We start from the raw sequence: 13,146 nt of genomic DNA on the forward strand, positions 1-13,146 counted from the left end.
GGTACGCGGGCCTCTCACTGCTGTGGCCTCTCCCGTTGCGGAGCACAGGCTCCGGACGCGCAGGCTCAGAGGCTATGGCTCACGGGCCCAGCCGCTCCCGGACCGGGGCACAAACCCGCGTCCCCTGCGTCGGCAGGCGGACTCTCAACCACTGCGCCACCAGGGAAGCCTCCTGATATCCTTTTCTAAGTTCCAGCTCCTTCCTGAATTCTAACTCCTCTCTACTCCAACTGTCCCGTTTCACTGAACTCTTACCCCCATCCTGAATCGATTTCGAGTTGAGAACAGCCCTTCCTCCAAGTTCCTGCTCCTCCCCCGCCCCAGTGCCCCTTCTCTAGCACCACCCCCATGGGGTTACCTGCTGCTCCGGTGGCCCCGTCTCCAGCAGTTCAGGGTCCCCTGGGGAGGCCTTATCCCGGGGCCTGGCTCCCTGAGCTTTATCCATGCCCTGCAGGGGGGGAGAGGGTCTCAGTGCAGGGGTGGGGGAGCAGGCTGGGGCCTAGCCTCCATGGTCTTCTGGTGCCTCCCCACTCCCACGTCCTCCTGAAGGTCTCTCCTGCCATCAGATCTGCAACCCCTTGACTCTAGGTCCGGAAGAGCTCTGGTGGCAGGTCAGAGGTCTCAGGGACCCCAGGCTGGGTTTAGGGGGAGGAATGTGGCACCGATACAAGTGATGTGGCCAAGTACTGGGGCCCAGGCCATAGGGCACAGGGCCATGGATGGGGAAGAAGGGAAGGGAGGAAGCCGGGGTCTGCATCTGGGGCCTCGGGCCTCCTTGCTCCCCTCCGCATCCCTGGCTCTCCTGGAGCCATTTCTAGTGGGGCTGGCTGGAGGCGAGCTCACCTTCAGGTGGACGTAGTCATACTCCTCGGCCATCGGGATGCCCTCATACTCATTGTGGTGTCCTTCTTGATGGTCCTCCACCTCCCCGATCTCTGGATCCCCCTCGACCTTGGGGCCCCCATAGCCCGGCAGGCGGGGCGGGGGGGGGGGCAGAGGCCGGTCCTGGATGCTGCCCTTCCGGCCTGGAGCAGGAGAGGGAGCCGGGGAAGGGCTGGGGGCCTCCGGGACAGGCAGGGCCGGCAGAGGGCGGCGGGACAGGCTCTCAGCTGAGGGCAAGCGGGGCCTGTGTGCGGGTGGGGGGCTTCTGGCCAGAAGCAGGGCCAGGGCGTCCAGGTCATTGGAAGCCGAGGCTGCCAGGGGCTCTGGAGAAGGGGGTGTCTCCGGCCCCAGCAGGGGGACGTCGTAGATGCCCTCGTCAGTGCCCCCGCTTTCCCCGTCTGCCAGCAGTTCCTCCGGTGCTTCGTACAGATTGAGCAGGGCGGATGCTCGTTTCAGGTTGGAGGGGGCAGCGTAGAGGGGGGGCCCCGGCTCCCGGCCCCCCTCCCAGTCCAGATCTGGCTCCAGGTCTGACTGTGGCTTCGGGGCCAGAGGCACGTCATAGGGAGCTTCATCTTCTCCAGGGGACTGGGGGACAACCCAGGCCAGAGGGCGGGAGGAGGCCGGGGAGTCATAGGGGCCATTGGAGGGAACTCGGAGGGCAGTGGGGGGTACGTCATAGACCTGGAGAGGAAGCAGTTGGTTACTCTCAGTCTCAGCAGTGGGCCCCCATTCCGCTAACCCCTAATCCCCCCCACCCCCGAGAGCCGTCTGTTCCCTGCCCAACATACACACAAACCTCTAGCCCTCACCTCCAGGGCATCTCCAGGGGCAGCCTGTTGGTTCCCACTGCCTCTGGGGACCTTGTAGATGGGATCAGGGGAGGGCGGACAGGGTGCAGCCAGAGGTCCCGAGGTAGGACAGGGCCGAGCTGGGGGTGGCACCACATACACCTGGGGGATCAACACAGGCGGGTGGGTCAGGTGGTGTGGGGAACCAGGGGATCAGATAATGTGTGCCCGGGAGGAGCTTAGACATCTTCCAACCCCCTCCCTGTACCAGTGGGGAAAGAGCCCAGAAAGGGTTGGCCAACAGGATTAGTACAGCAGAGTTGGTGCAGAGCTGCCATCTCAGGGCTCTCCCTCCTCCACGTGCAGGCACCGGCGGACGGGAATGTCCTGGCTTGGGGTTTTGGGGGGGCTCCAGCTCTCACCTCCTGGTCCTCATTGCCGTCTTCTGGGGCTGGATGTGGTGAGCCAGGCTGGGCTGGCGGCACCTGGGAGAGGCCAGGCTTGGGTGCCGGGCCATTGGGAAGGAGCTTCACTCTGTTGGCAGGCACAATGCCCTGCTGGCCGTGCAGGGAGCAGAGGCACCAGCCGTCCAGCCCACCAGCGCCTTCCCTCTGCAGCACCCGTAGAACGTCCCCTCGGCGGAAGGACAGTTCCTGGGGGGACTCGGCGGTGTTGTCGTACAGTGCCCGGGCCAGCTGGGCCTGGTGGGTGAGGTGGGAGTAGGGAGAGGGGTCTTCACACACATATCAGGTCATGTCACCCCCTGCTCAAAACATAGAGCTCCCCACTTCCCTCAAGCTAAAAATCTGACCTCCTGACTCGGCCCTGCCTGTCTCCAGCTTCATCCCTTGCATTCTCCCTCTCTATTCCTTGATCTCTATAGACAAGCTCTTTCCCACCTCAGGGCCTTTGCAGTTCCTTTACCTGTCCCGTGACTATGCATTTGACTGGCCCTTTCTCATCCTTCAGTTCTTCTGAAATGTCTTCTCATTCTTCTCCCCACCCCATTCTGTGTCTGTCTCCACCCATTGTTTCCTTCACAGTACTTTATACTATTTGTCTATTTACTTTAAAAAATCAATTTCTTCCCTTGTACTGTCAGCCCTGTGAGAAAAGGGATTTCTATATTCCTAGCCTCTGCAATAGGCCTAACCTGGAATCAGTCCTCCATGAACATATGTTGAGTGAATTACATGAGGAAGTCCTGAAAAGGTCTCCCATAGGATCTCCTTTACCTTCCCTGTTTCCCAGTCAGCATCCCCTATAAGCAGGTTAGATTAAGCAGCTGCAGAGACCCCGCATTCTGAGAAGGAGTGGGAGAAGCCCAGCCCAGACACAGCCTCGGCATAAGGAAGAAAACAGAAACCAAAGCAATTGTTTTGTTCTCAGTCTGAGCAGGTAAGGCTCTACCAGCAGAGGCTGAGGTTATCATGGAGAAAAGTGTATACGCTCGTGTGTGTTTGTGTGTGTGTGTGTGTGTGTGTGTGTGTGTGTGTGTGTGTGTGTGTATGCAAGGGGGCTGGTGGACCAACCAAGAGCAAACATTTATCAGCCTGTTTCCAGTCCTGTCTTGTGGGGAAATCTAAGCTTTTTCCTTTGAGAGCTACAGGCTCAGGTAAGCCACAGACATCAAGTGCAAATTATATAGCCAGACACTGAACGAGTGTTTGCACTAATCATCTCATCTCATTTAATCCTCACAACAACCTGATGAGGGAGGAGCCATCATTATCCCCATTTGGAAAGGAAATTGGAACAGAGAGGTTGGTACTTTGCCCAACGACATACAGCTGGTGCAGCATGATTTGAACTCCAGGCTGTGGGATTCCAGAGCCTCTCACTCACTCCTCTGCTGCCTCTTCACAACCACAAGCATAAGGATCTACTTTTTGGGAGTTCCCTGGTGGCCTAGTGGTTAGGATTCCAGGCTTTCACTGCCGTGGCCCAGGTTCAATCCCTGGTCACAGAACTGAGATCCCACAAGCCGTGCAGCGCATCCCCCCCCAAAAAAAAGGATCCACTTTTTTCTTCTTATATTAGTAACAGTAGTTAAGTCAAGAGGGCCCATGACATATATCCGGACAAAACTATAATTCAGAAAGAAACACACACCCCTAAGTTCACAGCAGCACTATTCACGACAGCCAAGACATGGAAACAACATAAATGTCCGTTGACAGATGAATGGATAAAGAAGATGTGGTACATATATACAATGGAATATTACTCACCCATAAAAAAGAATGAAATAATGCCATTTGCACCAACATGGATGCAACTAGAGATGATCATACTAAGTGAAGTAAGTCAGAAAGAGAAAGACAAACGCCATATGCTATCGCTTACACGTGGAATCTAAAGTATGGCACAAATGAACCTATCTATGAAACAGAAATAGAATCATGGACATAGAGAACACACTGGTGGTTGCCAAGGGGGAGGGGACTGGGGGAAGGATGGAGTGGGAGGTTGGGGTTAGCAGATGTGAGCTATTATATATAGAAGGGATAAACAACGGGGTCATACGGTATAGCACAGAGAACTATATTCAATATCCTATGATAAACCATAGTGGAAAAGAATATAAAAAAGAATGTACATATATATGTATAACTGAATCACTTTGCCGTAGAGCAGTAACACACAGTGTAAATCAAATATACTTCAATTTAAAAAAAAATAAAAGGGGCTTCCCTGGTGGCACAGTAGTTAAGAATCCGCCTGCCAATGCAGGGGACACGGGCGCGAGCCCTGGTCCGCGAAGATCCCACATGACACAGAGCAACTAAGCCCGAAGGCCACAACTACTGCGTGCTGCAACTACTGAGGCCCACACGCCTAGAGCCCACGCTCCGCAACATGAGAAGCCACTGTAATAAGAAGCCCGCTCACCACAACCAAAAGTAGTCCCCCCTCGCCGCAACTAGAGAAAGCCTGTGCGCAGCAACAAAGACCCAAGACAGCCAAAAATAACACAGAATTAAATAGGGCTTCCCTGGTGGCGCAGTGGTTGAGAGTCCGCCTGCTGATGCAGGGGACATGGGTTCCCGGTCGGGGAAGATCCCACATGCCGCGGAGCGGCTGGGCCCGTGAGCCATGGCCACTGAGCCTGCGTGTCCGGAGCCTGTGCTCCGCAACAGGAGAGGCCACAACAGTGAGAGGCCCGCATACCGCAAAAAAAACAAAACAAAACAGAATTAAATAATAAAAATTTAAAAATAAAATAAAATAAAAAGATAACAACAACAACAAAAAGACTTAAAAAACAAAACAAAACAAAAAGAGGACCCATGGCTCAAACATGACTCAAGTTCATAGGAAGTCTTCATGGTGCCCAAGTTCCCTTTGCTAGTCTCTCTTCACTGGGCTCTGGTTCCACGAAGTTATTTTGTAGAATTGAGCTTAAGCCACTCACAATGTCAAAATATATTCTGCTTCAGTTATGTTTCCTAAGTGACCCCCCCTCCCCGAGCCTGCTGGCAGGATCCCAGGCAGTGGTAGAAAGCAGGTAGTTAGGCATTACTGAACAGGTAATCCACGTGGGCTCACTCAGTGAAACACCTCAAGCTCAAGGTCTCTGGCAGGATGCATTTGGCCACCAGGCCCTGGGGGAAGGATGGCTGGCTCAGCCAACATGAGTGCATATTCCTCGTGGCCGGTGTTTCCCTCAGATGGAGAGGTTGTCCAGCCCTTTATGGCTGGGTGATTTTGACAATAAGCTGACTTCTCTTGCCTGATTCCAAATGATTAAACCCTCTTCTGATTATATTTTGGCTTCTAAAGGATGTTGTCCCGCAGAAAGCCAATACGCTAGCCAGATGACACAAATTCCTGGTTAGCTTGGCCTTTTTCTTTCTAACTGTAAATTAGAAATTGGCGTTTTGGATCTAGCCAGGGGGTTAAAAGCACAGTTTCTGAGGCAGACAGACCTGAGTCTGAGTCCTGGCTCTGCCACTTTCGAGCTGGGTGACTTTGGGCAGTTTGTTTAACCTCTCCAAGCTTCAGTTTCCTCCTTTATAGAATTCCATATCCGTAGCTGAATATCCACTTTCAGATAATAACAGTACTAGCCTCACAGGGTTGTTGTGAGGACTGGGTGAGACAATGCATCAAAGAACCAGGACAAACCCAGACAAAGCTCAGAGCCAGCTTAGGGCCAGTAAATAATAAATATTAGCTGTTATTAGGATCCTGTGAGTTTCATAAGCATAAATACCAACACCCCTCGCTCCCCCAGGCAAAAGAAAGATCTACCTCCTGGGACTACAAAGTTGACCAGCTGACCAGTTGGCTCCTGCGAAGGCATCTTTACGTCAGAGTACCCCACTATGTTCAGGACCTCCCCCTCTTCTGGCTCCGAACTAGGGTCTGCTCACCATCATACAGATTGAGGAGCTAAGAGGAGTTTGGTCTGAGAAGGAATGAAAATCTAACTCATCCTCGAGGGGTGTGGGAGGATGTCAGAAGCCATGCTTCTCTTCCCAGCCTCACAATCCTCCTTCGCAAAATGCCCATTCAGAGGGGGCCGGAAAGCAGGTGGCAGCCTCGCTTTCCCTGGGAATCCTAAGGCCTAGGGAAGGGTGGAAAGGGGACAGAGTTGCTTGGATTCAGACTACAAGCAGTAGAGGACAGAGAGCAGGGGTGGGGCTGTGAAGAGTTCCTCCCTGTGTCAGGTTTGAATTCTGTCCAATGGGACCAAACCTCTGGGCCTTGCAATTGCGGGAACCCAGGCCAGAGTCCCTGATAGACTGATTGATGATGGGTGTGGCCACCCCAGCTCTACCCCCTCCTCAGGGGCCCAGCTGACTTGTGAGGGAGTGGCTGTCTTAAAGGGGGGTGGCCGTGGGCTACACGCTCACTGGGAGGCCTCCTCCCACTGGCCCATCATGCCAGCTGTCTCCTGCCTTTGTCCCCAGTCCTAGGAAAGTGGCCAGAGGCTGGCTGACATCACCTCCCCTCCTCCCTCTATTTTCTCTTGCTCCCTGCCCGATCTCCCTCTTTTACTTTATTTCCCACCTTTCTGCCATCCCTCCTCTAGAGAAGGGCCCCCTTGGGTCCTTTACCCTCCCCTATTTCCCTGAAGCCACCTCCGTTCTTTCAGCCCCCTCCCAACCTTTTACTAGCCTCCCAATCACAAGCCCCTGCCAACCTCCAGTGGCCATCTGTTCCCGCCCATAAAGGAGCAGATAGGACTCAGGCTTGCCCCCTCCCCTCCTTCCAGGAGCAGCCTCTGGAAAGAAAAAGGGGAGAATGGGGAGCGGGAGGAGAGAAGGGGGAGGCCAGATCCAGTAGGAGCTAGGGATGAGGAGTGAGAGGGGGAAAGGGAAACAAAAGTGCCAGAAGGGGGACACAGTCTCCCAAAGAAGCAAGGGACGAAGGAGCGAGACAAAGAGAAGGCAGAAATAAAAGTGACAGCAGTGCAGGACAGGCTGTGGACGTCTCTGCCCGGCAGCCTCCTCTCTCTGGTGGACTCACCGACGTGGCTATGGCCATGGCCTTGGCCTTCCGCGCGGCCAGCTCCAGGCCAGGCTCGGTTTCGCCGACTTCAGCAGCGGCTGCCCCGCACCATGGAGGCGGCCCCCTGCTGCGGCGCCTGAGTCGTGGCCTCCGCAGAGGTTGGAGGAGGAGAAAGAAAACCCTCGAAACTCCCCAAATGGGAGGCAGCTTGGCCGGGCAGGAGGAGGAGCGGGGCGGGCCGGGGCGTCGCTGCGGGACCTCATCCAAGGGCGCGCGCTCTGCCCCGTCCCCGCGGCCTCCCGGGGGCTGCCGGGTGGATCAGGCCCCCGGAGGTGCCCGTCCTAGGCCGAGGGGGCACCCCGGATCCGCACAGGCCCAAAGCTCCCTTCCAGTGCCAGGGCGCGCGAGGAGGCGGGAGCTGGGGCTGCGCTCGACGCCTCTCCGGGCCGCTCAGAACGGCCCCGAGGGCAGGGAGAAGCCGCCGGGGCGGTCTGGCTGGACGAGCGAGTTTAGGGGCCAAGCCTCCCCACCCGGCTGCCGCGCCGGAGAGCGGTGCTCCCGAGGCTGAGGGGCGTCGGGGGCTCTGCGGCAGCCCCGCTGCGAGGGAGGGGTGGGGGGGCAGTGAAAACTGAGACGTTCAGTTCAAACTCGCCCGACTTGGCGAACCGAGGCCAGGCTGGCGCCGAATGTCTCGGAGAGCGCGGCGGCTGGGCTGGGCGGCCCGAGTGGTTGCCTTCTGCCCAGACTCTCGCAGCCCCGGCGAGGAGGCGGGTTCCCAAACACGCACACTAGCTCGCAGCGCGCCTGGGGGTCTGGGGGCGCCGCGACGACGCCTCGCTACCCGCACGCGGGCCCGGCTCGAAGGGGCGGGACGGCCTTCCCCACACGCCCCCCTCCAGCCCTCGACGCCGGCGCTCCCGCTCCCACCCTCGGCCCCCGGCCCTCGGCGCTGGTCCCGCCGCCCCGCTTACACGCACCCTTGGCGGGCCCTCTCCGCGCGCCCCAGGGCTCGGGGCAGCCCGGGTGTCTCTGGCAACCGAGAGAAAGGCCACAAAGCAAAAGAAGGAGCAAAGGGAAGGCGAAGGAGGAGCAGAGGCCAGGATCCTGCGGACTCGCCTGGAGGTGGGGCTGGGAGGGGGGACACTGAGAGCGCTGGGAAGGCTCCGGGGGTCGCGCGCGGCCTTCAGGCTCACCCCCCGCTCGCGGCTCCCCTCCCCTCCCCTTCCCGGGCTCCCGGCGCCCTTTCAGTGCAGCTCCTTTCTCCTCCCCTCGGGCCCTCTCCGCTCCGGCGCGGGGCTCAGTCCCGGGGATTAAGAGAAAGGAGGGAGGGGAAAAGGGAGGGGAAGGGAAGGGGCGGAGGAGAAAGAAGGACGATCCCTCCAAAGGCGGGTGTTGAGTTTCAGCTCAGGACCCTCGGGCCAAATTGCACGCCCCCTCCCGGCTCCTCTCCCCCGTCGGCTGCAGCCCGGCGTCGCGGCGAACCTCCAGGTGGTCTGGTTCGCTCCCTCCCGGGAGCTTTCCTCTCCCCGCCCCGCCCCCGATCGGAGCGGGGCGGGCCGGGGCGTCGCTGCGGGACCTCATCCAAGGGCGCGCGCTCTGCCCCGTCCCCGCGGCCTCCCGGGGGCTGCCGGGTGGATCAGGCCCCCGGAGGTGCCCGTCCTAGGCCGAGGGGGCACCCCGGATCCGCACAGGCCCAAAGCTCCCTTCCAGTGCCAGGGCGCGCGAGGAGGCGGGAGCTGGGGCTGCGCTCGACGCCTCTCCGGGCCGCTCAGAACGGCCCCGAGGGCAGGGAGAAGCCGCCGGGGCGGTCTGGCTGGACGAGCGAGTTTAGGGGCCAAGCCTCCCCACCCGGCTGCCGCGCCGGAGAGCGGTGCTCCCGAGGCTGAGGGGCGTCGGGGGCTCTGCGGCAGCCCCGCTGCGAGGGAGGGGTGGGGGGGCAGTGAAAACTGAGACGTTCAGTTCAAACTCGCCCGACTTGGCGAACCGAGGCCAGGCTGGCGCCGAATGTCTCGGAGAGCGCGGCGGCTGGGCTGGGCGGCCCGAGTGGTTGCCTTCTGCCCAGACTCTCGCAGCCCCGGCGAGGAGGCGGGTTCCCAAACACGCACACTAGCTCGCAGCGCGCCTGGGGGTCTGGGGGCGCCGCGACGACGCCTCGCTACCCGCACGCGGGCCCGGCTCGAAGGGGCGGGACGGCCTTCCCCACACGCCCCCCTCCAGCCCTCGACGCCGGCGCTCCCGCTCCCACCCTCGGCCCCCGGCCCTCGGCGCTGGTCCCGCCGCCCCGCTTACACGCACCCTTGGCGGGCCCTCTCCGCGCGCCCCAGGGCTCGGGGCAGCCCGGGTGTCTCTGGCAACCGAGAGAAAGGCCACAAAGCAAAAGAAGGAGCAAAGGGAAGGCGAAGGAGGAGCAGAGGCCAGGATCCTGCGGACTCGCCTGGAGGTGGGGCTGGGAGGGGGGACACTGAGAGCGCTGGGAAGGCTCCGGGGGTCGCGCGCGGCCTTCAGGCTCACCCCCCGCTCGCGGCTCCCCTCCCCTCCCCTTCCCGGGCTCCCGGCGCCCTTTCAGTGCAGCTCCTTTCTCCTCCCCTCGGGCCCTCTCCGCTCCGGCGCGGGGCTCAGTCCCGGGGATTAAGAGAAAGGAGGGAGGGGAAAAGGGAGGGGAAGGGAAGGGGCGGAGGAGAAAGAAGGACGATCCCTCCAAAGGCGGGTGTTGAGTTTCAGCTCAGGACCCTCGGGCCAAATTGCACGCCCCCTCCCGGCTCCTCTCCCCCGTCGGCTGCAGCCCGGCGTCGCGGCGAACCTCCAGGTGGTCTGGTTCGCTCCCTCCCGGGAGCTTTCCTCTCCCCGCCACGCCCCCGATCTCCCCCGCCGGCCCCGCGCCTCTCTGCATCCCTTTCATTAGCCCCACATCTGTCTTTCCCTTGGGAGGGAGCACGCTCCTTCCGCCTTTCTGGGGTCCTCCGCGGAGCCTGTCTACTCCCTTGGCAGGGCCTCCGCAGGGGTTCTGGGGCTGGATACGGATTCTAGCCCTGGCGAGAGAACGTGATGCCTGAGCATCTGGTCCCGGAGCCGCGGGCGGGCGGGTTGTGCCGCCTCTAAACGCTTCTCTGCCAGTCTAGGCCTGTCCCCTGCCCTCACTCTGGCTCGCTCCTGAGGAGCAAAAGTGGGGACTTCGGGCACAAAAGGGCAGGACTCTTTCAGAGGAGCTGGGATTGCCCCCAAGCTTCAGCTGGAAGGACGCGGCTCGGGTCCCCCGCACCTCTCCTGCCCTATTACTGCTCCTTCGTGTGCGCTGCCTCCCTCCAGTTGCCCGCCCCCTCCCCGCCCACCCCGCGTTCTTCCTTTGGGAAGAACACATCGAGGCCCCTCAGAGGCTCCAGAGAAGCCTTCCTTCTTCCGATTTTGAGGTTCCTGGAATTTAAAAAGTTAGATGCCAAACTGGATTGAAAAACTGTAGCATGTTTTCAATATTTACTTTTAACACATTAACACTTCAAACACATAGACAATGGCTCTATGTATGTATAGCGTCATTTGGAGATAACATCAGAAGTCTAATTTAAGGCCCTTTGTGAACCTGAGGCCGGGGATACAGAGAGGCTCCCCACCTCCCCTCCCATCCCCCTCCACCTTCTCATTCCACAGGCCCGCTCTTGCAGGCATTTGCCAGCAGGGGAGGGGGAAGCACCTGCCCCAGCTCCTTCCTCTCCCTGTTGCTTGGGCACCTGTGGACACACTCAGGCTCCTTTAGGATGGGACAGGAACGTTAACATTTCCAGATGCATCTCAAGGGAGAGCTCCCCCATTCCAGTTCCAGCCTGGTCCAACTTCTCCCAGACTCCAGCCCCGGGGGGCCTGGCTGCCTGGAACACAGATATTCAGCTTCTGGGGAGTGACTTGGTGTATGATCTCTGCCCAGGGGACTGCCAAGGCAAATTGGGGCTCAAGGTGGAGGTGGGCAGGAAACCCTGTTCCAAAGATGAGTGCTCTGATCGGCACAGGGGAAACAGATGGAGGCCAGAAAAGACTAAGCAGGAAGGAAGTGCTGGGACCCGGCAAAATGGTGGTTTGGGAGGAGGGCAGTGAGGCTCACTGCGCTCATTGTAGCTGAGCGCCTAGCTAGTGCCTGGAGCTAGGTGAGGGGGTTAGAGTGCAAACCTGCAGGAGAACAAGTCTGTGCTTCCGGAGTGCCCAGGCAGGAAATGGAGCCAGTCAGACTCGGGAGTGAATCCTGGTTTGTCAGCTCTGTGACCTTGGTCAAGTTCTGGAACATCTCTGGGGCTCAGTTCCTCATCTGGAACAGTGGCTTTGGTGAGGAGTAAATATATGTAAAGTGCGTAGCACAATGGCCTTTCCTCTTCACCTTGGCTTCCCACAACTCCCGCTGCACCCCCAGCTTGTACCTTCATGAAAGTTCAAAGTGTTTCTTTGTTGAGGGCAGGAGGAGCCTTCTTCCTGTCCTCATGCCTCATCTCTGCCCTCTCCTTCGCAAACTGAGGTTTCAGGTGATTCTAACTTGTTCAGGGAGAGCTCTGGGCTCCAGGTTAGGTTGGAGAAAACCCAGGCTGGGTGGTAGGCTAAGAGTCCTGGGTGGGCGGCAGCCTCAGGCAGGGGGGCCCTCAGCTTCGGGGCTTGCGTTTGCCACTACTCAGGGGGTAGAAAGGCAGGAACCCCTCCATCAGGCTTTCTGGGTCCCGGTCTTCTCTCCCACTCCTGTCCTTTCCCAGCAGGGCCAACCGGCTGATCTCCTCATCCCACCCTGCGAACTCTTCTACTCAGAACTTCTCGGGTGCTCATGGATTCTTCCAATTCTCCTCTCTTTGGACCCCACAGCATCCAGATTGGCTGCATTCTAATCCTGGCTCCGACACTAGCCAACTCCAACCTTGGCAAGCTATGTGACCTCTGGGAGCCTCTGGTTCCTTGTCTGTCAAATGGGATAATAATGGAACTGAGGATTAAGAGAATCCTGAGAACTGGAATTCCCTGGTGGCGCGGTGGTTAAGAATCGGCCTGCCAGTGCAGGGGACATGGATTCGAGCCCTGGTCGGGGAAGATCCCACATGCTGCGGAGCAACTAAGCCCATGTGCCACAACTACTGAAGCCCGTGCGCTTAGAGACCGTGCTCCGCAAGAGAAGCCACCGCAATGGGAAGCCTGCACACAGCAACAAAGAGTAGAAGCCCACGTGCAGCAACGAAGACCCAATGCAGCCAAAAATAAATAAATAAATTAATTAATTAAAAAAAAAAGATTCATTCATTAAAACAAACAAAAAAGAAGAAGCCTGAGAACAGTGCCTGGTCCATGATGTGTAAATGTTGGCTCAAAGCAACTGTTACTATTGTTATCTGATGCCAGTTCTGTGGGGCAGCAGAATGTCAAGGACATGGAACTTGCCTTCAAGAAACCCACATCATGTAGATCATGCTTGAATACAGTTGATACCCTCCCACTGAACTTGGCATAAAATCCAAATGCTCTGGACTTCCCTGGTGGCGCAGTGGTTAAGAATCTGCCTGCCAGTGGGTTCGAGCCCTGGTCCGGGAAGGTCTCACATGCCGCAGAGCAACTAAGCCCGTGTGCCACAACTACTGAACCTGCACCCTAGAGCCCGCGAGCCACAACTACTGAGCCCATGCGCCACAATTACTGAAGGCCGTGCGCCTGGAGCCTGTGTTTCGCAACAAGAGAAGCCACTGCAATGAGAAGCCCATGCACCCCAACAAAAAGTAGCCCCTGCTCACCGCAACCAGAGAAAGCCCGCACGCAGCAACGAAGACCCAACGCAGCCAAAAATAAAATATATATACAAATTAAAAAACAAAAAACAAATGTTCCACCACAGCCTTTAAGATACTATGTGAGCTGGTCCCTGCCCACCTCTTCACCTCATTTCATCCCACCCTTTCCCTTAACCTTTGTTTTCTACCCACACTGTCCGTTCTGTTTCTGAAACATGTCAAGCTCATTCACCTCTAGGACTCTGCATGTCCTGTTTCCCTCTGCCTGGACCACT

At 58.2% G+C, this 13,146-nt stretch overlaps 2 protein-coding genes across 4 annotated transcripts in view; one reads left to right on the top strand and one right to left on the bottom strand.

The window, feature by feature from the left end:
* EFS (embryonal Fyn-associated substrate) overlaps positions 1-7,318 on the bottom strand; it is a 9,518-nt gene extending 2,200 nt beyond the window's left edge. Inside the window, exons 1-5 of one of the 3 annotated variants that reach the window (XM_007449559.1) lie at positions 7,146-7,318; positions 2,093-2,371; positions 1,692-1,832; positions 844-1,563; positions 359-448 (exon numbers count right to left, since the gene is read on the bottom strand). In XM_007449559.1, the coding sequence (XP_007449621.1) occupies positions 359-448; positions 844-1,563; positions 1,692-1,832; positions 2,093-2,371; positions 7,146-7,163 (1,248 nt within the window). In that variant the 5' untranslated portion in view covers positions 7,164-7,318. The remainder of the gene's footprint in view (positions 1-358; positions 449-843; positions 1,564-1,691; positions 1,833-2,092; positions 2,372-7,145) is intronic. The other 2 variants (XM_007449561.1, XM_007449560.1) reach the window with 2 other exon arrangements.
* A 1,419-nt stretch (positions 7,319-8,737) lies between these two features.
* IL25 (interleukin 25) overlaps positions 8,738-13,146 on the top strand; it is an 11,196-nt gene continuing 6,787 nt past the window's right edge. The window contains exon 1 of the mRNA XM_007449575.1: positions 8,738-8,856. The gene's annotated coding sequence lies outside the window, so the exon portion shown is untranslated. The remainder of the gene's footprint in view (positions 8,857-13,146) is intronic.

The sequence above is a fragment of the Lipotes vexillifer genome, unplaced genomic scaffold (assembly GCF_000442215.2).
Source record: "Lipotes vexillifer unplaced genomic scaffold, Lipotes_vexillifer_v1.1 scaffold1093, whole genome shotgun sequence".
NCBI lineage: Eukaryota > Metazoa > Chordata > Mammalia > Artiodactyla > Lipotidae > Lipotes > Lipotes vexillifer.